The sequence below is a fragment of the Arvicola amphibius genome, chromosome X (genome assembly GCF_903992535.2).
Source record: "Arvicola amphibius chromosome X, mArvAmp1.2, whole genome shotgun sequence".
Lineage (NCBI taxonomy): Eukaryota > Metazoa > Chordata > Mammalia > Rodentia > Cricetidae > Arvicola > Arvicola amphibius.
Genome location: NC_052065.1, coordinates 27,577,867 through 27,599,636, shown reverse-complemented (window position 1 = coordinate 27,599,636; position 21,770 = coordinate 27,577,867). Strand labels below are relative to the sequence as shown.

General features: G+C 38.2%; 1 protein-coding gene across 4 annotated transcripts in view; it reads left to right on the top strand.

The window, feature by feature from the left end:
* Cask (calcium/calmodulin dependent serine protein kinase) overlaps positions 1 to 21,770 on the top strand; it is a 331,839-nt gene that overhangs the window by 121,779 nt on the left and 188,290 nt on the right. For all 4 annotated transcript variants that reach the window (XM_038316597.2, XM_038316596.2, XM_038316595.2 and 1 more), the window contains exon 3: positions 11,592 to 11,697. In XM_038316597.2, coding sequence (XP_038172525.1) covers positions 11,592 to 11,697 — 106 coding nt within the window. The remainder of the gene's footprint in view (positions 1 to 11,591; positions 11,698 to 21,770) is intronic.

Sequence of the window (21,770 nt, the reverse complement as noted above, 5' to 3'; positions counted from 1 at the left end):
CATCTTTATCCTTCCTCCATCTCTACTATCCTATTCCTTCAAGTTCTTCTCAACCCTCCCCTTCTCCCCTCCTCTTTCCCTTCTACCCTTCCTTCTTTCCCCACCCCCATGCTCCAAATTTTATCAGGCGATCTTGTGTTTCCAATTTCCAGGTGGATCTATATGTTTTTCTTTGGGTTCACCTTATTTCTTACCTCCACAGTGGGACAAATTCCCGGGCCCCTCCCCCAACTCCCTAGACTTTTTTAGCCAGCCAGCAGGGAGGTTCCTGCAGGTAGGATCCCCCAAACCCAAACCCATCCACTGAACCCCCAAGCTACTAGCCACACCCCACTTAAGAGCTGAGAGCTTGCTATAATACTGAGAGGACCAAGAGTTTGCTATAACACTGAGGGGATTAAGAGAGAGCACGAAAAGAGCAAACCAGTGGAGAAGACCAAGAGAGTAGGCATATAGAGACCTCGGAGACTTTCTGAGACAGATATTGACAGCACAGAGCAGACCAAGAAAAACTCCCAAACACTCAGACAGTCACTGCAAAGATTGTACCAAGACGCAAAGACACTACTGGCCTCATTTGAAGGAAGAAATGGATAGGCGCTAATGCAACAATTCCTAAAAAGCAACATGGTAATACCAGAACCCAGTGGTCACACAACAGGAAGACTTGATCATCCTAACCCAGAAGAAATAGAAGAAGTAGAAGATAATGAGCTTAAATGTAACTTTATGAAAATGATGGAGACCTTTAAAGAGCAAATGGAAAACTCCCTTAAAGAAATGGAGGAGAGGACAAACAAAAATTGGAAGAAATTAATAAATCTCTCAAAGAAAACCAAGAAAAAACAATCAAACAGGTGAAGGAAACAGTTGAAGACTTGAAGACTGAAATAGAGGTAATAGAAAAAACACAAACCAAGGGAATTCTGGATATGGAAAATCTGGGTAAACGAACAGGAACTACAGTGACAAGTATAACCAGCAGAATAAAAGAGATAGAAGAAAGAATCTCAGGAGCTGAAGATACTATAGAGGAAGTAGATTCCTGGTCAAAGAGAACATTAAATCCAACAAATTCTTAACACAAAACTTCCAGGAAATCTGGGACACCATGAAAAGACCAAACCTAAGAATAATAGGGGTAGAAGAGGGAGAACTCCAGCTCAAAGGCACAGAAAATATATTCAACAAAATCATAGAAGAAAAGTTTCCCAACCTAAAGAAGGATATCCCTAACCCAAAGAAGCTTACAGAACACCAAATAGACTGGATCCAAAAACAAATTCCCTTGCCAAATAATAATTAAAACAAAACATACAGAATAAAGAAAGAATATTAAGAGCTGCAAAGGAAAAAGGTCAAGTAACATATAAAGGTAAACCTATCAGAATTACACCTGTCTTCTCAATGGAAACCATGAAAGCCAGAAGGTCCTGGATAGATGTTCTGCGGACACTAAGAAACCATGGATGCAAGCCTAGACTACTGTACCCAGCAAAGCTTTTAAACACCATCGATAGAAAAAACAAGATATTCCATGACAAAAATAGATTTAAGCAATACGTATCCACAAACCCAGCCCTACAGAAAGTACTAGAACGAAAACCCCAACCCACAGAAGCTAACTACACTCACAAAAACACAGGCATTTGATAACCCCCAACCAGCATAACCCAAAGAAGGGAAACACACAAATCCTACTACCAAAAAATAACTGGAATTAACAACCACTGGTCATTAATATTGCTTAATTATCAGTGGATTCAATTCACCTAGAAAAGACACAGGCTAAGATAATGGATACGAAAACAGGTTCCAGCCTTCTTCTGTATACAAGAAACACACCCCAACTTCAAAGACAGACACTACCTTGGAGTAAATGATTGGGAAAAGATTTTCCCATCAAATGGACCTAAGAAACAAGTGGGTGTTTCTATCCTAATATCTAACAAAATTGATTTCAAACTAAAATCAGTCAGAAGAGATGGAGAGGGACACTTTATACTCATAACAGGAACAATTCATCAAGATGAAGTCTCAATCCTGAACATCTATGCCCCTAATACAAGAACAGCCACATATGTAAAAGAAACATTACTAAAACTTAAATTGCACTTTAAACTCCACACACTAATAGGAGATTTTTATACTTCTTTTTAAGACAGTCTCATTCTGTAGCACATGCCTAGTAGTCCTTCTGCCTCACACTCACAATTGCTAAGATTCCAGGTGTAAACATTATGTACAACTCTTATACTATTCTATGAGGATTATGACTAGATGTAGAAATCTATGTAATTAAAAGCCTCGGTAATTATTTCACTGTACCATAGAGATTTCTGGTCTTAGTTATTTGCTTATTTAAACATTAAAATCAGTTACAAGTTGTTTTCTGTGGAAATTGTTGCCCTTACTGACAGTTGTGGGAAATAGTATGAGGAACCAACAGTCTCTGGGATACTTGAATCTACCTGTCTTACAGGCTTAAGTTGCTCTCTTGTGTTCCCTAAAAGCCAGTATTCTCCTGAGGAGATGCTGTGACTCTCTCCTGAGTACAGGTTCAATGTACTCAGGTTCAATGATGCTGTGTGGTCAGGAGGGTCTTCTGTTTTATAAAAAATTTAGGGGGGAAATGTTGGGAGCAGTGAGACCCCAGATCCTGAATTTTTTGTAATCCCCTGATCTGAGTGCCTACAGCTGCTCTGATCACGAGACCTTCAGGAGTTCCTCATGGCAGGAGAGTGGTTTCTGGTGGGTTTGGCTGGGGCGTGGCTATCTCTATATAATCTGCCCCTGAACACAATAAAGGGGGCATTCTTGGGGAATTCAAGGATGACCCATGTCGCTGTCTCTCTGTCTGTGTGTGTCTGTGTATTTTAACCTCCAGCCCCTTGCCCAAAGCTCGCGAACTGGGTTCAAGCGCACAGAGCGCAGACTGGGGGCACGGTGCGCAGCAGACAGTATTTCTTGCAATGGCTCCATGAGGGAGAATGGCTTGGTAGAGAGAAGTAGCAATGAAATCTGTCTTGGTATGTATTCTTTGGAAGATCCCCAGCGATAGCTTAATAAATGAAAATAGGAAATAAATCTGCATAACATAATCAGGAAATAGTATGCACTAGGTATGTACATAATGTTTATTACTTTGACAATTTAGTTGAACTATTTTATTGTAATGTTTTTTCTTTTGCTGTTTAAACTTTATTGGAGATTTTATATACAATATGATAAACCCTAGTAATAAGTTTGTAGATCACTGAACTTTAACAAATGCATACATTTTATCATTTTACAAAATACCCTCATTCCCCAATATGTATGATACTTTTTAAGACTTGAATATTGAAAACTAATTGAAGCATAAACTAGGGTTCCTCCAGTTTCCTTTTACAAAGTAAAGAATACCATGTTGAAATAGGTGCCTGGTTTATAAATGTCCTGATCTTTCTCTCTTTGGTTTTTACCTCCAAAAAAAGAAAAGCAAGCAAAAAACTGTATCTATTAGAGACATTAGGAACATTGTATTTAGTTATTATACATAAAATATACTCTCAATAGTTGTTCATATATTTGAGAAAATAAAACACTGAAACTTGATTTGCTTTGGATTTCCATTTCCTTTGCCTTTCCTTGTTAGCTGTCTGGTTAACATTTGTTTTCTTCATTGCATCTCCAAACAGACTTCCACCATATTCATGCTTGAGTAACTCTACATAAAAGACGGAGAACTAGATTTTCTGAGACAAATAATTTGGCTTCTTTTTAATCTAGTTTTGACTCTTAACCACAGATGACTTTTTAAGCAAATGCTTCTCTTTAAAGACACTTTAATATCTCTAGAAATTAATATTAATAAGGAACTTTTCTTTTTGTGGTTTTTCGAGACAGGGTTTCTCTGTAGCTTTAGAGCCTGTCCTGAAACTCACTCTGTAGACCAGGCTGGCCTCGAACTCACAGAGATCCACCTGCCTCTGCCTCCCGAGTGCTGGGATTAAAGGTGCACGCCACCACCACCCTGCTAATAAGGAACCTTTCATTTGTCACCTGGAACAATTTTTAATATCTAGCTAGTAAGATCAATGATTTTTAATACTTAAATATGGGTTAGGAATGATCCAACATTTTTATAACTTACATCCAAAGTAAATAAGTGATATTTTAGGCCATTATTTATCAACTCATCATAATGAAGAAGTAAGAGAAGTAGTTGTCACAGTAAATGGCTTTATTCTATTGCTGATTGGTATTTGTACATATATTATGGACTTTAGTTTAAATTTAATATTAAACAGGGTCTATTTGAATGTGTTAGTTTAATGTACCAGAACCAAAACTTGAAATATATTACCAAAATCTCATTAATTTTGAAATATCCAGTGCAGGTAATATTAATTTCCAATTAATGCGCATTTGACAAGTTAAGAAATAAAACAAACCCTGTTAGTCCAGCATTTTCAATTCTCTTTGTTCATTCAAAGAACAAAAAATTTAACTTCTGAGATTAATAGGTAGACAAGAACACAAAGAAATTAGAAAATGCACAGAACTCTACAAGTGTGTGAAAATCATAAAATTTCTAGAGAAAATAATAAAAATGAGTAAAAGATCAAAGAAATGATGAGTTTGCAGTTAGCCAAAATGTTTGTGTAAATCTGTCTGAGCCTCTGGTCATCACTGTTTGAGAGGGTCTTTCTTAACCGGGCATTGGTGGTGCACACCTTTAATCCCAGCTCTCGGAGGGCAGGGCAGGTGGATTTCTGTGAGTGTGAGGCCAGCCTGGTTTACAGAGCAAATTCCAGAACAGCCAGGGCTACAGAGAAACCTTGCCTCGAAATAACAAAAGCAAATATGAAAAAGAAAGAAAGAAAAAAGTTCTTTTTTGGCTTACAGAAAAATGGCCTTATTAAAACAAACCTGACCTGTACATTAGCCTTCAAAATGGTTATTATATAAAGGTTTAACTCAGCAGCAGAAAATAACTTTATTACTAAAACTTCTCCAAGGTTCTGCTTTTATTCCTTTCTTCAAATATATGGTTATTAGTTGATGGAGGAGTGTTTATGTGTTACTTTCATTATTAATAAAGAAAACTGCCTTGGCCCTTTAAGAGAACAGAAAATTAGGTAGGCGGAATAGACAGAACAGAATTCTGGGAGAGTTGGGGAGAAGCTTCAGGCAGTCGCCATAGTGAGTCTCCATGCTGCTCCTCTCCGAGATGGACGCAGGTTAAGATCTCTCCTGGTAAGCCACACCTCGTGGTGCTACCCAGATTACTAAATATGGGTTAAAGGAAGATGTGAGAGTTAACCAATAAGAGGCTGAAACTATGGGCCAGGCAGTGTTTTAAAAGAATACAGTTTCCGTGTAATTGTTTCGGGTGTAAAGCTAGCCGGAGGCCGGGTGGCGGGACACAGCCCTGCCGCTTCACACTACAATTAGTTTTATGATAGCAAGGAGATATGTTATCAATACTGATTTTCATTTACTTATTTGTTTTAACATTTGTTCAAATAAACACACTACTGCTGACCTCAATTATTTCTAGGACAACATTAGGATATTCTATTTGAGTTTAGAGCTTGAGTCAGCACTTAGTGAATTTTGATTGTTGAATTGTTGAGTTTATGATGCAACCTAGAAGTGCATCATATTATTTAGAAGTGGATGAGGATATTTCTGTCTTTTGTCAGGAAGTCTGGGTCTGATTTCTGACCACCTGTGGTGACGCTGGAGCAGGAAGAAGCTGGATGTATAACAGCGTTGCTAGCTGCCCAACCAAGCCTGTGCTACCATACTACCACTGTTTTTCAGTTGGGTCTTGGTTCATATGTCCTACACAGTCCTGGGAGCCATTACGATGTAATATCAGGAACACTGGGATTTTGTCATTATTCTTGTCCTCTATATACTAGTTACATTATTTTTCAGGACCTCATTGAACCCAGGACCTCAATTTTTCCTCTGTAAAATGAGGACACACACACATGAGTGTTCACAATTATTCACTAAGTACTTGAAGAGGGAGTGCTTAAAAATCACAAATGATACTTAGTAAATCCTCAGGTGTTTTATTGCATAGTCTAGTGTTAGGATCTATAAAGCCATTCTGTACAAACTATGTACAGTGATGTTAACTATTCTTGTTTGGTAAATTAAGCAAAATAAAAGTAATTCTAAATGACAGAACAAATAAAAGATTAGATTAAAATAGTGGGAAAACCAGATTTAGTTATTCATTGATAAAATGTGGTTATTAAGATGAGTTATAGAGTTTCCTTTTATAGCTGTAGTCTTGAGTTACACATAATTGAATTTAGGTTCTTTTTAAATGACTGGCTACAAATGTATGCCTAAGAATTGCGAAAAAAAGAGGTTGGGGAATGTAGCTTATGGGTAGACTGCTCACCTGGCAGTGCATAGTCATTAATTTGATGGGGGAAAGGATCACTGAAAAGGATAAGAATTCAAGCAAATCAAGCTGGTGAGATGACTCAGCGGGTCCAGTCACTTGCCATCAAATCTGATGACCTAAGAACATTTCTGGAACCCACAGTAGAGGAAGAGAACTGACTTCTACACATTGTGCTCTGACCTCCACATGTGACTTTGTCGCACATGTGCACATGAACACACAGATAAATAAATGGAATAAAGAAGAAAGCAAATGAATTTATCAAGAGCTGTTCCATTCTAATTTGTAGCTGCTAATCATATGTTGATGTTAAATAATTAAACTGTAGCAAAATTTTATATAGACTGTAAGCCTAAGTCTCATAGCAGATCTCAAAGAGCACAAAGCTATCATTTTATTAATTTTAAGTATGTGTTGAAATAATACTTTTTGCCGAGCGGTGGTGGTGCACACCTTTAATCCCAGCACTCGGGAGGCAGAGGCAGGCAGATCTCTGTGAGTTGGAGCCCAGCCTGGTCTACAAGAGCTAGTTCCAGGACAGGCTCCAAAAACTACAGAGAAACCCTGTCTCAAAAATCCAAAAGGAAAAAGAAAAGAAGTGATACTTTTCATATACCGGGTTGAATATGATATTATTAAAATAGCTATTCTAATCTTCACTGAATGTTCCTGAGCAAACTGACTTTTAAATGTAGAAGTTTTTAGTTCATAAGCTGAGATTCAGATTGCTTTTTCAAGGCTAAACATTTTTGAAATTGCTCTTTCTTCAACCATATTTATAAATACCAAACCTACTTTTTACCCATTGTCAAATGAGCTGCAGAATTGTAGCACTAAGTGGTACCCAATTTTCATGAAAGAACTCTACTAAATGGAAGTAAGATGAATAATAAGGATATTTTCAGGAAAATTGTTTTTAAACTTATTACTGAAACAGCTTCCCTAGCTATCCCTTACTTAAGAGATTGGTAAGGCAGTCCTAGTTCCATACTCACTTTACTGCTGCTTGACAGCCCAAAGTTCTTAGGAAATTAATAGTAGTTTTAAGCTTGTATAGCATGTTGATTTAATTTAAACGTGTTACTTATTTGAAGCATACAATTCAATATCATTAGTGCCTCTTTTAAAAGGAAGATTAAGTGAATGGGATGGAGATGCATGATGTCAAAGACACAAGGCATAATTAAAAAGGAGGGAAAAGGAAATGAATTGATTAAATATAGTTATAAAGTTAAATGTCAGGGCACTAAATATAGAAATAGAGGATTCGGAGAAATTATAAAATAAAGTATGATGGGAAGAGAAGGAGGAAGGAGAGGTTGGCAGTCACTAGTCAGTAAACAAGCCGTCACTCCAGGCAGAGGTGGCACCACTAAGCCATGTTCCTCACAGGTGTGTTTCATGCTAGTATCTGTGAGCAGTCAGAGAGTCGTACAGCAAAGTATTACCATCTGCTTTCCAATCCTTCCTTCCTCTGCCTCATGAAACAATCTGTAGGCAGCAATACTTTTTATCCACTGCGATGTCATAGACTTAACAGCAGTCAACAGGTACATGATTTCTTAGGTCATAGTCACATTTTAAAATAACCATTTTGAGCTTCCTATTTTTGGAGTCTATAGTTAAAATGTACATAGGATGTATCTGTGTTTTTTGAGTTACTTAATTTAAATTTTTATTTTGATATTTGTTCTTTATAGTATGCTTTTCCACTTGCATTATTTACTTGATGTTTGAATTATGGAAAATAACTGTGTATCTGGCTGTCCCTATGATTGCAAATTTATTTTTATATTGTCATTCTTATGTTATCCTATCAGCATTCTGATTTTAGGCTCCAAAATGTCAGATCCAGTGACATTTATACCACTTTGTTACTGGAAAGCAGGGGCCCCAGAAATTCTGTCTTTGTTTGGAGTGGAATTAAGACTGGACCAAGAGCTTGTTCAGCCATTCGCCATGCCAGGCCCAGGGTCTTCAGCAGATCTGTGTCTCCTGAAAGCTCTCAGTGTAGCAAAGGTGTCATGGAGCAGAGGGTGAGCGGGAATTGGAGTGTGTTGTAGTTACCTGGAAGGGGCAAAGTGGAAAATGACCCGAGGAGCAGGAGCAAGAGCAGTCTTTACTGTGGCAGACACTAAGCAGATTTGCTTTGTGACTCCAGTGTGGGTATGGAGTTAAAATTGCCTTTCATCAGAACAGAAACTGATAGGAAGGAGTCACTAATGTGGAAAACAGGTCTGAAGAGTGACTTCTGATACAGTGAGAAGCTAGGGAAAATATAAAAAGAAGTCGTAAAATTCTCAAGCTTTCCCTGCAGTTTGGAAGCAGAACATTCTTGAGAGGAGGGAGCCATGCAAACATCTGATTGATGTTGTGGGGCTCAGTTTGGCCGTCCAACACACTTAAGGACCGTCCTTATGGTGAGCACCTCCCTGTGCAAGCCCTGCAGATGCTTCATTCTTGTCTCTGATGGGGCCTTCCTAACTGCTTTAAAGCACAAAGGCCTTTTTTCTGGGCCTCCAGTCTTTCTTCTGTGGTGAGCATCACACACACACACACCACACACACACACACACACACACACACACACACACACACTTTAATGCCTTCCCTTACGTGCTGTGCTCTACATGATCCTTTCCCATGTGGCTTTTTGAAGCAATCTTAGCACTGCCCTTTGAAGCCAATTAGTAGCTTCTGAAGGTCCTGCATCACTTGTCACTGTTCTCATTTTGGAAGCCGTTTATAGAAGTTGGTACTTGATATTGATATGCAGGTGACAGGGACAAAGGCCATCACACCCAGTTTCTGACTCCAGATTCTGTGGACAAAAGTCCACATAAAAATATCAGTGCAGTGAGATTCACAGCCACACATAGTGTTTCCTTCACAACCACAGTGAGCAAACAAACAAAACCTGCTTTGGCCCAGCCATCTCTTCTTCTTCTTTCTTCCTTCTTCCTTCTTCCTTCCTTTTTTTTCCTTCCTCCTCCTCCTCCTCCTCCTCCTCCTCCTCCTCCTCCTCCTCCTCCTCCTCCTCCTCCTCCTCCTCCTCCTCCTCCTCCTCCTCCTTTTCCTCCTCCTCTTCCTCTTCCTTCTTTTTCCAAATTCTTCTAAACTGTGTCACACTCACACCCATAACACAGCTTAATGGAAAGATTGCTGACTTTGGAGTCAGGATTCAAAGCTCACTCCTGTGGTAAGCTATATAGCTGTGTGATCATGAACATGTTTCCAAGCCTGAGTGAGCTTACTCATCAGTAATGTACCTACCTCACAGAATGGTTGGAGTGCTCAGCTCAGTGAGAGAAATGATAAATTTTAATCTAATATTAAGTAATCGTCTCTTGTATACTAAGTTCAGCCCTGACCTACCACATCCTTCTATAGTTTGGGTTCCAAGACCCTGCCTGGGGGATACAAGGCAATGAATGGTAGACACAAGAAAAGATGAGATAGGTCTTGAAAAAGGTGGATAGGTCTTGGATGGAGAAGCTGCAATTCTCCCCCACCCCCAAGCTCGGCATGATTATTAAATATAGATAAATCAAAGAGGCAGGGCTTATGGTATACAGCTGAATCAAGGAGGCACATTTAGTAAATCATAGCAGGAGCTGTCTCTGGACAGTCACCAAGTGTAAGCATGGGGGAAGGGGAAGAAAGCTACATTTTCTGCATACACTGTCACGTTCACACTTCGACCAGGAGGGAAAGCTTTGCCATTTCCCTGTGCCTAAGCTAGGATGAGTGGTGCCATTTCCCATGGGTCTTAAGACATTGGGATCCTTGACATGGCTGTACCGTGTCAGTAGCATTCATTCACTTCCAGACTTCATTAATTCCATATACTAACTGACCTCTCTTTGGAATTTACCAGCTCAGATGTTCATAGCCTTTTCTCAGGTTCCAACCTCCTTCACCTATATGGACTTTTATTTCCTCTATACTGCTGACTTAATGTTTTATTGATCCCTCCTTTTCTGATGGTGTCTATTCTGTACTGCCTTTCATTTATTTTGCCTGTGAGTAGATTTTGTAAAATTCTACCTACAGCCATTACTCTTGTTGATAGGACTAAGTTGAATTAAATAACCAGAAAAGAGATCATGTTATCTATTGTATTGTACAGTCTGCCTTTGGTTCTTACTTTCTTGTCTCCCCTTCTACATTCAATTATAAAAATACCACAGTGTATTTTATACATCAGCAAACAGGTATAGCACTATTAGTAGAGGAATGCCCCTGCCCAAACTTAGTGTGAGGATGTTGAAATTAATTTTGTTTTCCAAAGAGGGCCTGTTTGTTGTTGTTATTGTTGTTGCTATGAGATATTGTCTCATGTAGCCCGGACTGACCTCAAACTCACCATCTAACAGTGGATAGCCTTGAACTCTTGATTCTGCTACCTCCACTTCCCAAGTGATAGGATTACAGGCATATGCCACCTTGCCTAGCAGTTACTACCTGCATTATCTGTTTGTTCTTCAGAATAACATTGCAAAGTACTTAAAAGATCCTGTATTATTCATCATATTTTATAGACGGTATTAAAAATGTTTCCCAGGCTAGGGGTATAATTCAATATCAGAGTACCTACTTATAGAAGGCTCTGAATTCCAATCCCATCATTGCAAACCCTAATTAATTCTAACTTTGACTCAGGGAATAGTGCCTTTTCTGTGTAAACCATACAATTTCTTTTTGTATTTCACAAAACTTCTATGATATGTCTATAAATATTGCATTTTATTCTTATCTGAGTTAAGGAAAACTAAGACAAAGGTAAAATTCAAAACAGTAAATCTGAGTTACTTATCAGCAGGTCAAGGAAAAGTTATACATTTGGAGGTAGAAAAGTGACTATAAAAGTTTGTGGGAAATATACATGTACTTATTTTACTTTGGTGTAAGGTATTTCTTTGCACTAAGAAATGAAAACGCCTGTTAGTAAGAGCTTCCGCCCATATATAGATGGAAGCTGAGAAAAAGTATAAAAGGTTGTATTGTTGCAGTCTTGAAAGGGTAAGAAGCCAGGATTAATTTAAAATGGGGGATTTCATCTCTTTAGTCAGAGAAGCCTTCACGTTACCATAGATCACATCCATCCATCCATTCATCCTTCGCTCTTAATTGTCTTTTGTTCCTACCTAATGAAGTATGTTGTATGTTTATTTTGCAGATCTAAAGCGGGAAGCCAGTATCTGTCATATGCTGAAGCATCCACACATTGTAGAGTTGTTGGAGACATATAGTTCAGATGGAATGCTTTACATGGTTTTTGAATTGTGAGTGTATATTTTCTTGCTTGAGTAATGTTTTAAGTGATGCTGGTTGCAACAAAGCTAACTTTTCTCTTCAAGTTTAGCAATAATCATGGACTCGTCTGCTTCAAGAGACCTAAAGTCACAGGTGAAAAAGGATTTTCTTGTTTAAGGTTACAATGGCAAAGGAAACAAAGGCTAGGCACATCAGCTAGTCATATTTCAGCACATTTCAGAGAAGAGGCTCCGAAATGAAGAGTTTAAAGGGATAACACACGCAAAGTATTCACTTTGCATCTTAGTGAAGAAGAGGGAGGATGAGAATGGAGGATTCCATGTAGGAAGTCTCCCTGGCAATTCAAAATGTGTAATAACATACTTAAGTTTCTCATTTGATGTAATCATATTCCTATATAAAAGGAAACTTCACAAGGAACAGTTTCTTGATTTTAATATACTAACTGCCTCACTTGCTTCTCACATAATTTTATTTAAAATGGAGCAGTGTGAGCCAAGAACAACTAAATAGTCTGTCAATGCCTAGATAAATGCCCAAAGAGATTATAGAAAGCTTTATGGGATGGCATTATACAATATTTTGTCTCTAACCTTACTCTGTTCAAAATTAACCCATGACTTTGATTAGGAAAATAGAAAAAGGACGATATAATACTAGCTTCAACTGTCAGGATACCAAAATCTGATTGCGCATTGCTTCATAACACATTACTCCACAATGGCTCTTAAGCAACACCCATGAATTAACCTCACTCTGTGCATCAGGAATAAGGCCAAACTTAGCCAAATCCTCTGGCTCTAGATTTCTCACAAGATGGCTCTGGACCTTGCCAATACCCTGGATGTTAGCGATCATGTACTGAGGGACTCGTTTCCTAAGAGCTATTGGCCGGAGGCATCCCTTGGTCCCATGTCACATGGACCTCTTCATAGACTAGCATGGCTACTGACTTTGACAGCACCAAGGGTAGAGATCAGTCTTCCGACTTGATCTCAAATGCTGCACATCATCTCTTCTGCCGTTAATTTATAAGCTAGAATGATTCATTAGATCCAGCTCACAAACCAGGACCTACATAGCAAGAAATAGGAGTTTCTGGGAGTCAATTTCACAAGTTGTCCCCCACAGAAAGCTAACTAATTCATTGCCTATCTAGATAGAAATTTGTATCCAAAGAGCTAAACAAAGAAAGCAAAATTGAAGACAAGTTCAGCAACAGAAGTGCAAGATCAGTGTGAATTTAATTATGACTATTCACTTGGAAAGGATATAAATGTTTTGATTAATGGTTTGCAACAGCTTAGAAATCCTAAGTGGAATCGTAGGCTATGTTAACTAGAAAGTATATAGAATTCAAAACAAAGCCACGGTCCTCCCCTTACACACTGTTCTTTCTTCCTGGAGTGTTCATAGTAAAGACACTGGCCGGGAGATGGGCTAGAATTGAGAGCTAGGCCTGCTTGTAAGTTGATATAAAAAACTTTTATTGTGCAGCAAGAGACGTGGCTCAGAGGTTAAGAGCACTGACTGCTTTTGGAGGGGACCTGGGTTCGATTCCCAGCACCTACATTGTAGCTTCACAACCATGCAACTCCAGTTGTAGTAGAAGATCCATTGCCCTCTTCTGACCTCTGCACATGCGCCAGACATGTACATGGTACCGACATACATGCAAGCAAAGCACCATACACATAAAAATTACATTTTAAAGTATTTTATTATAAGAATATTACTTTCAGCACCTTGCATATTCTTTTAAATATATTTCCTTCACAACCGTATAGCTACACTTTAGGAAATGTCTACTCTGTGACCTACGTGGCAAAGGAAAAAAAAATCGGACTTCTTTTTTTATAAAATTAACATAAACATCCCGATGAGATTCATGTAACTATTGATTTCAAATCCTAAATTGATGAATCTGTCCCGTGAACTCATTTTCTAGATAAAAGGTGGTACCTCCTTTCCTTCTCTGAGGCCTCAGAGAAGGTGCACCTTCCTCTGCAGGAACACTGCATTTCCCAACCGCCTTTGAAGGTAGATAGGCTTTTGGGGCTAGGGGAACAGTTGCTCTTTGGAGATGGCTGGTTGTAGATCCCAAGATATGAAAGGGAAAGTCACAGATCATAGCATTTGTTTTCAGGCAGACCGGGTGACCGTAAATGAGATGGAAACTGATAGCTTTAGAACCTCCCATGTCTGGAGCCCAGCAGTATGGCTCCAACAGATAAAATCTCTTGCTGTATTGCGTAGGTCTGATCACCTGAGTTAAATTCCCCAAACAGAATAGCCTGGAGTACACAGTGCAACAGAAACAAGGGAAACCCTGCCCTCACAAAGTGGAAGGTGAGAAGCAACTCTTGAAAGCTGTCCTCTGACTCCCGCATGCACACTGTGGTGCTCGCGAATGATAATAAATCTATTTCACATGTTCCTTGGAAGGATTTTGAGCATTTCTAGACATATGTGAATCCCAGATGAAGTGCCCTGGGATGGAAGAGCTCTTAAAGACATTGGAGTCATAGCTGTCCAAGAATATATTGATTTTCTTAGTCTAAGAGTCCACCATAGGGAGAACACGATCAGTCTCTTCAGTTCTTTGAGAGTGTGTGCTTCTTCACTGTGGCAGTACAGGCCACCACTAGAATCTACAAAAGACAGATTTGACGTTAAGGAAGGAAGGGTCTCTAGATGGTAAGATCTAGTCCAGGAATGAAGCTGCTGTCTTACAGGGCACACTTACCTCCTCATACTCAAGGAGCTGGATCCATCCAAGAAGCCTGAAGGTAGGGTTTTACTTTGAGACTGGAGAGGGCCTCTGACATCCCATTCAATTTTTAAGATTATACTTCTTTTTAAATCACTTTTGTGGTTTAATTTTATTCTTCCCTCAAGAACTCTGTCTCTGCCCATATTTTATTTTGAGAAAACTAAAAAGCAGGTTTAATCGTGTACTATAAAGTAACAAGCACAGAAAGCAAAATGTTAAAGATTATCCAACTTTTGGCGGTCATGCTGTTTGTCTGAAGGGGTCCTAACATAACGATGTAGTCGAGAGAAGATGCTTTTTGTTGCTGTAAAATCTGGATTTTGGCTTCTTGGAGTTGAGGTGATCCTTATGGGATTTTTGTTTTGATTAAAATCATTCAGTGGCTGTGACTGAAGATGACACCTCATTGAAGACACACAGTCACCACTGGCCTCATCCTAACGTTACCCTAAATTAATAGAACATGGTTGCTTTCCTTTTTCACCTTTTATTTTGGAAAATTCCAAATAAAAAGGGAGAGTAATATTGTGAAGGGCGGCGCTGAGCTTCGACCATTTGTTGCTCCCTGGACAAGCTCTCCTTTCCTGTTATCATTGGCCCCTGGAGATTGCTACAGCAGTGCCAGTTCCCCTAGAAACACTCCTGTTTTAAATGATAATACGATCATCATGCCTGACAAAATCCCCAATAATTACTTAATATCATATCATATTCACTTGACTTTCAGTTGTTTCTAATTGAACATGAATCTTAAATGACAGCTATCTAAATTTAGAACTTTTTTATGAGCTCTAGGGATCTGAAAGTAGATTATAAATTCACAGCTAAAATAACAGTGATTCCTTTAAAAGGCCAGAGCCAAAATGGAAATATAAAACTCTTCTTTTCTGTCATTATTTTATAAATGAACCTTCACAGCGATCTCTGCCCGGATTTTGTACCTCTTGATCTCTTGGTTTCAAACCAAAAAACCAGAAACGGATTGCTCTAAGAATTGTAGTCCTCTGTCTCAAAGACTAATGCCAGTACATTTGTGTGTGCCGCCACCTACTGGCAAAAAGAAAGAATGCATCTACAGCTGCAGTGTGGATTAAGCTACTCTAGAATTTGTTCCATATTCCTGGCAATAAATGTAATTTCCCCTGGTATTCAAAGGCTCATTGCTCAAGTTATGAGGGATCTGGATCATTTTCACAGTTTTATAATGTTACATCTAGGCAGGAAAAGGGGAAACAAATGAAATTAGGCCAATTGGTTTTCTTGTTTCATGGCTTCTTGGAAGCTCTTATGAGGGGGGAAAGACTAGACTGAACAACATATGTGGATTACCGGCACATTTTTAAATTGGGTATCCATATCTACTTTTGATGCGGTCTGTGTGTAACCAATACTCTCTTTCTAAATTGCTCTTATGAAATTATATGGCATAATTATGTTGCCTGAGTATTAGAAAATCCTAGGAAGTAGTAGGTATCCACATAATTACAAATAGTTTGTAAATATAAAGCATACTTAAATAAAGATTCACAGAACCAGAGTTGAATTGGCAAAGATTTAAAGCAATAGATTTCAAAACTTAGAAAATCCTTTGCAAGTGGCACCTACCTTTAATCCCAGCACTCAAGAGGCCAAGAGGCAGAGGCAGGCCAATCTATGAGTTAGTGGCCAGCCTGGTATACAGAGTGAGTTCTAGGGCAGCCAAGGATGCACAGAATAGCCCTTTCTTGTTGATGGAGACTGCTCATTTGTTTCTAGCCTCCCAGACCCAAAATGATCACACAGAAACTATATTATTTGCAGTGCTATTTGGCCAATAGTTTAAGCATAGTTTTAGCTAGCTCTTATATCTTAAATTAAACCATTTCTATTTTATATTTTACCACAAGGCTCATGGTTTACTGGCAAAGTTCTGGCATGTTAGTCTCCTGCGGCAGCTACATGGCATCTCTCTGACGCCTCTTCTTTTCTCCCAGCATTTTGTCTAGCTTTCCCACCTAGCTCTATTCTGCCCTATCACAGGCCAAAGCAGCTTTTTTGATCATTAACCAATAAAAGCAACACATATACAGAAGGATTTCCCACACCATTTCCCCTTTTCTGTTCAAATAAAAAGGAAGGTTTTAACTTTAACATAGTAAAATTACATATAACAAAACATGTGTCAAGCAAGAATTACAGTTACAATATTTATGTCTACTTTATCTTTTATCATAACTAAGGAAAACTATAGTTATAACTATCTTTTCTTTAAGTCCATCAAAGACCCCAGAAGGATATAATATTGCCTGAGTTAACAGGAAGTGCATTGTAAGCAACTTTCAAAAACTCTAGAATTGACAGAGACATCTCACTGCCTGGACAGCCACCCAAAGTTCTTCTTTAACCCTGGAGCATCCAATTTTTAGCCCACAGGTCTATAGTATCTGGCAGACTTTTCCATGAATCTGGAAATTTTCAAAGACAGTTCCACCTATCTTGTCTGACAGACTGTTTTATGAAGCAGGAACCCCAAAGGACCATCTCACCTTTAGGCAAGTTCAGCAGTCATTTTTCCAGTTCATACAGCATACCATCAAGCAGTCCAGGCAAGAGCAGTTTCTTGCTCAAATGGCTAACTGATTATAAGGAGCCTCTTCGATGCCCATCTTCCTCTAGATTGGTGCTACCAGAAGCAGTTGTGTCTAATTGTCATAAAAAGTCCTAAGTTCTTAAAACATTTTAAATGCCTAAGTTCTTAAAACATTTTAAGGCTGAGTTGTGTTTCCCCTCCAAAAACTGTTAGTCTTTGAAAAGTTTGAAGAATAATTATCTACCTGAAATATATCTCTGTATATCTAAAAAATCTAACTAACATGACTACACTTGATTGTTATAGATGACTACTATTGACCTGTATTTTTAATTATACATTACAATTTTAAATGAGCTGCACAAGCATAATACCTTAATCAAGAACAGAAATGTGTGTGTGTATAACAAAATTGATCTTAAAATTTGTATCAATAAACCAAGATCCATATCAATGCAAAGTAAACAATATTTGGATATTTGGGCATAGTTTTCTCCAAACTGCTTCTTGCTTTTTGTTGGACGAAGTAATTTTAGAGATTTATGGAGACCTTTGAGGGGGTGGTCTTGTTCCATTGAAACCACATTAGTCTTGAAGGAATCCACAGGTTCTCATGCTCTGTGGAAACAAGAGCAGAACCTCTTTTCTAAAGCAAGGAAGGGCAGGAGGGGAGAGAGACAGAGAATGAGAATAGATAAATCCAGAAAGAGGAGAGAGAGAGAGAGAGAGAGAGAGAGAGAGAGAGAGAGAGAGAGAGAGAGAGAGAGAGAGAGAGAGAGAGAGAATGAATTCTCCACTGTGAATATGTTTTATTACCATTGGTTAATCAGGGCATAATATAGTCAGGAAATCCATACAGAGATATAAACAAGGTGGAGCCAGGAGATGCCTTGTAGCCACCAAGAAGCAAGAGGTAACAAACCACAAGCCTTGTGGTAAGATATGAAATATAAAACTAAAGCCAGAGTCATTTACAAGAGAAAATCCTATTCAGGGTATCTTATTGAAGCACATATCCAGGTCCATCCTTGGGGTCAGTTTAAACAGATGCAGGTCTTCATAGAATCAGGTGAGCAGAGTGGCCTTTAAAGCAAGCCTAATGCTTAGTGATTATATTATCATCTTGCCACCACCTGCAGTCAGACTGTTAGACAAGTGCATAGTGCCATTGCTTTGGGATTATTCTTCAATTTGAACCTGGCTGCAGTAATTTGCCAAACCTGTTTTAAAATACAGACTCAGTTCTGAAGATAAGACTGAGTTGTGTCTCCCCTCCAAAAAAATTAAATATTTGTTTCTCAGTAGTACATTCAGGATTGTTTTTAGTAGTGTCTGGTACTTGAGTTAAGCTGTAAATCCTAAATTGGCTGGCTAAGGAATTTTAATTACCTTATTATAGTATGATTACATATACCTCAGGGAGAATTTTACAGTAATTAAATATAGATTTAAAACACATCTGACATGAAAACAATAGTTTTTTATCTTTTAAAATAACATTCTCAGTTTGTATTTTTGAAGCTTATAAAGGAGATAATAGGTTGGAACTGCTTTTTTTACTGTAATTTTTGTCTGGATATGGATGCATGGGGAAGGGAGTATTTGTGAAATTCATTAAACTAAGTGGAACTAATTATTACTTGCCAGCAAAGTTGTGACAGGCATTTTAAGCTAAAAATGCCTTTGTCTCCTCTCACACAACAAAAATCTGGCCTGTAGTGTCTTAATTTATTTCAAAAATCTACATGTATTTTAAATAGCCTTCTCTACTATATCAGACTTTTATTCTTATGTATGAGGATACAATTACTATCCATGCAACACACTAACGTTTTTCAAGCTCACTATATCAAAATGTTCAGTTGATCTTAGTTCTAAATACTAGCTCCTGGTCCCCAAGACTAGTCTCAAGTTGATGGTTTACTTAGAAGACTCAAAGGGTGCAGTGTGTGATGGCATCCACGGCGGTGATTCGTTGCAGCAAAAGGAAATGGTGCACAGGGCCCAGCTTCCAATGGTCTTCTCCAGCAATCACTTACGAAATGCTGCAAACCCGTGAATCCCATTAGAGACTTAGTGCCCAGAGGTTTTATTGAGGGCTGGCTGCATAGCTGTCTCATGCCTGGCACTACTAGCTTCCAGGCCCCAGAACTGAAGGAGATTTTCAGCATTAACTGGTGTTTGCACAGTTTAGATGCAGGGAGCCGCTCTTTTCAGTTAGTGGGATAAGGACTTACTGGGGTTCAAGTCCTTGGATGCCTGCCATTAGAGCCAACACTGGAAACAGGCCTGTCAGACCTTTCTCAGGATCTGCTGTGCTAATCCTGAGCAAACTAAAACAGAGAGAACTAGAGTGTAGATTTCTGAGTTGATTAACTCGCTCCACAAACCAAAAGTAATTGCTTATGAAGATAATTATAAGCTTTGGGTTTGCGATTGTTTTTAACTTTTAAGTGTAATTATGGTATCATTTTAATATGTGGCAGAAAAAATTTTAGGTGGCTAGATCTCTGAAACAAATTGTTGATTGAGATTTCACGGTGTAGCATAAATCTTAAGCTTTGAAGTTGTATTTGAAAGTAAATTATACTCTGATAACAGAGAAATATATCTGAAGTTGTCACTCCAGTAATTTTTACACAGCATATTAAATCTGATCTTCAATTCCAATAAAATAATTTTAATTAATTATATGCCTATACAATAAATCAAGTCAATTATTCTGGTATTTAAAAGTACAATTAATTTTTTTAAATTATAAATAACAATATATAATATATTTATAATATACCTGCTTTGTAGCAATTGACAAATGATTGGAAATTATAAGGCCACAAATAGTGCCACTCACAAAACTTAATCAGCAGAGATTTTGGAACATTTCCTTTTATATACGTAATTGTGTTTCCTGGGTTTTTTTTCCCTAGTTAATGGTCTTAAGCATTTCTTTTTGACATTGTTTTTTTTAATACTATTTTATGACTGCAGTAAGGTACCTAGATGTGTGCATGTGCATATCTAATTTGATAATGCCCATATCTATTAGAACTAATGCTGTATTTAATATACCTTTTAGTATAATATTATTATTTTATTGTTGTATATGTATCGGTGTTTGCCCTGAGTGAGTGTCTGCACCATGTACATATCTGGTGCCTGTGGAGGCCATCAGATACCCTGGAACTGAAGTTCCAGAGAGTTGTGAGCTGCCTTGTCAGTTCTGGGACTCAGACCTCAGTCTTCTAGAATTACTCTTAACTACTGAGCCATTTCCAGCTCCTAAGAAATATGTTTATTAAATCCTTGAGAACTTCAGTAACCCATTGAGTCCAGATTGTGCTGTCCATATATTCAGAATGTGAGGCAATCCACTGCAGCATGGCCAGCCTATCAGGGGCCCTACTCTAAAAGAAAATTGAGTGTCCCCTCCCAGCAGCCTTCAGCTGTCAGTAACTGTTCCTCAGCTAGGAATAGGTGCTTGTAAGTTCCTTCCGCCTCCATGCTGAATGTTGACTGACTTGATCCTAAACAAATCGTATGCAGGCAGCCACGGCTGCTGTAAGTTCATGAGTCTTACCATGTCCAGAAGACACTGTTTAGCCCCAGTCCTCCCTGACCTTTGGCTCTTACAATCTTTTTGTCTCCTTTTCCAGAATAGTTCCTAAGTCTTGCAGGTGGATGTATGATATAGATGTCCCATTTATGGCTAAGCGCACCACAGGCACTTAACAATAAATATTCTTGTATACAATTACCTAAACAGAATTACTATATAAATAGTATATGAGTTTTAACAAAATAATATCCATAGATTTAAGTTAATGCATGCATAATATTTAGAATAATGCATGGCACGTAAACACACACTCTAAGGAATTACTCTAAAGGAACATCCACAAAAATACAATGGAAGTCGAGAAATAAAAATAGTTACCAGCACTTTCATAGCCTTAATTCTAGATATTTGTGATGATAGCCCCTTTCTCTGTAAGAAATAACTTTAATATGTTTGTAATTATGTGCTCCTATAGCTATATCTCCAAATAAGTGTCCTTGAATAATATAACTCAATATCAATTGTCTTTATGAGTCATATATATTTGAGATCTCTATGACCCATCCAGGTTGCTTTGTGCATCTATTCCTTTTCATCACTATGTAGTATTGCAATGAACAAACTTTCACTATTCATTTTAAAGTTAATGAGTATTTGGGGCTTTCTAGATTTGGCTGTTTTGAACAGTGTTTCCTAAACAGTCTTATACATGCAGTATGGTGCACTTAAGTACACATTACTGAATGTGTTTATGAGTTGTAGAAGTTCCTTGGTAGAATTTTTGGAGTCATTTATGTAATCTATCATATCATCAGCAAATAGTGAGAGTTTGACTTCTTCTTTTCTAATTCGTATCCCCTTGATCTCCTTCTGGTGTCTTATTGCTCTAGCTAGGACTTCAAGAACTATTTTGAATAGATATGGAGAGAGTAGACAACCTTGTTCATATATACATTTTTTTTAGAGTAGCATTGGTGGGCTTTTGAGTATGTTCAACTTCAGTTTTTCTAGAAAATAGCAATCCATTTTCTAAAGTGTATGTATAAACTCATCCCCCATCACTGGATCCTGGGTCTCTAAGGTGATCTTTCCTGGAACTGCCGTCATTTCAGCCTGTTGTTGGTCCTTACTAAGCAGCACTCCCTTTTTATACTCAGTTATCTATTTCTGGGTGTATATCCCT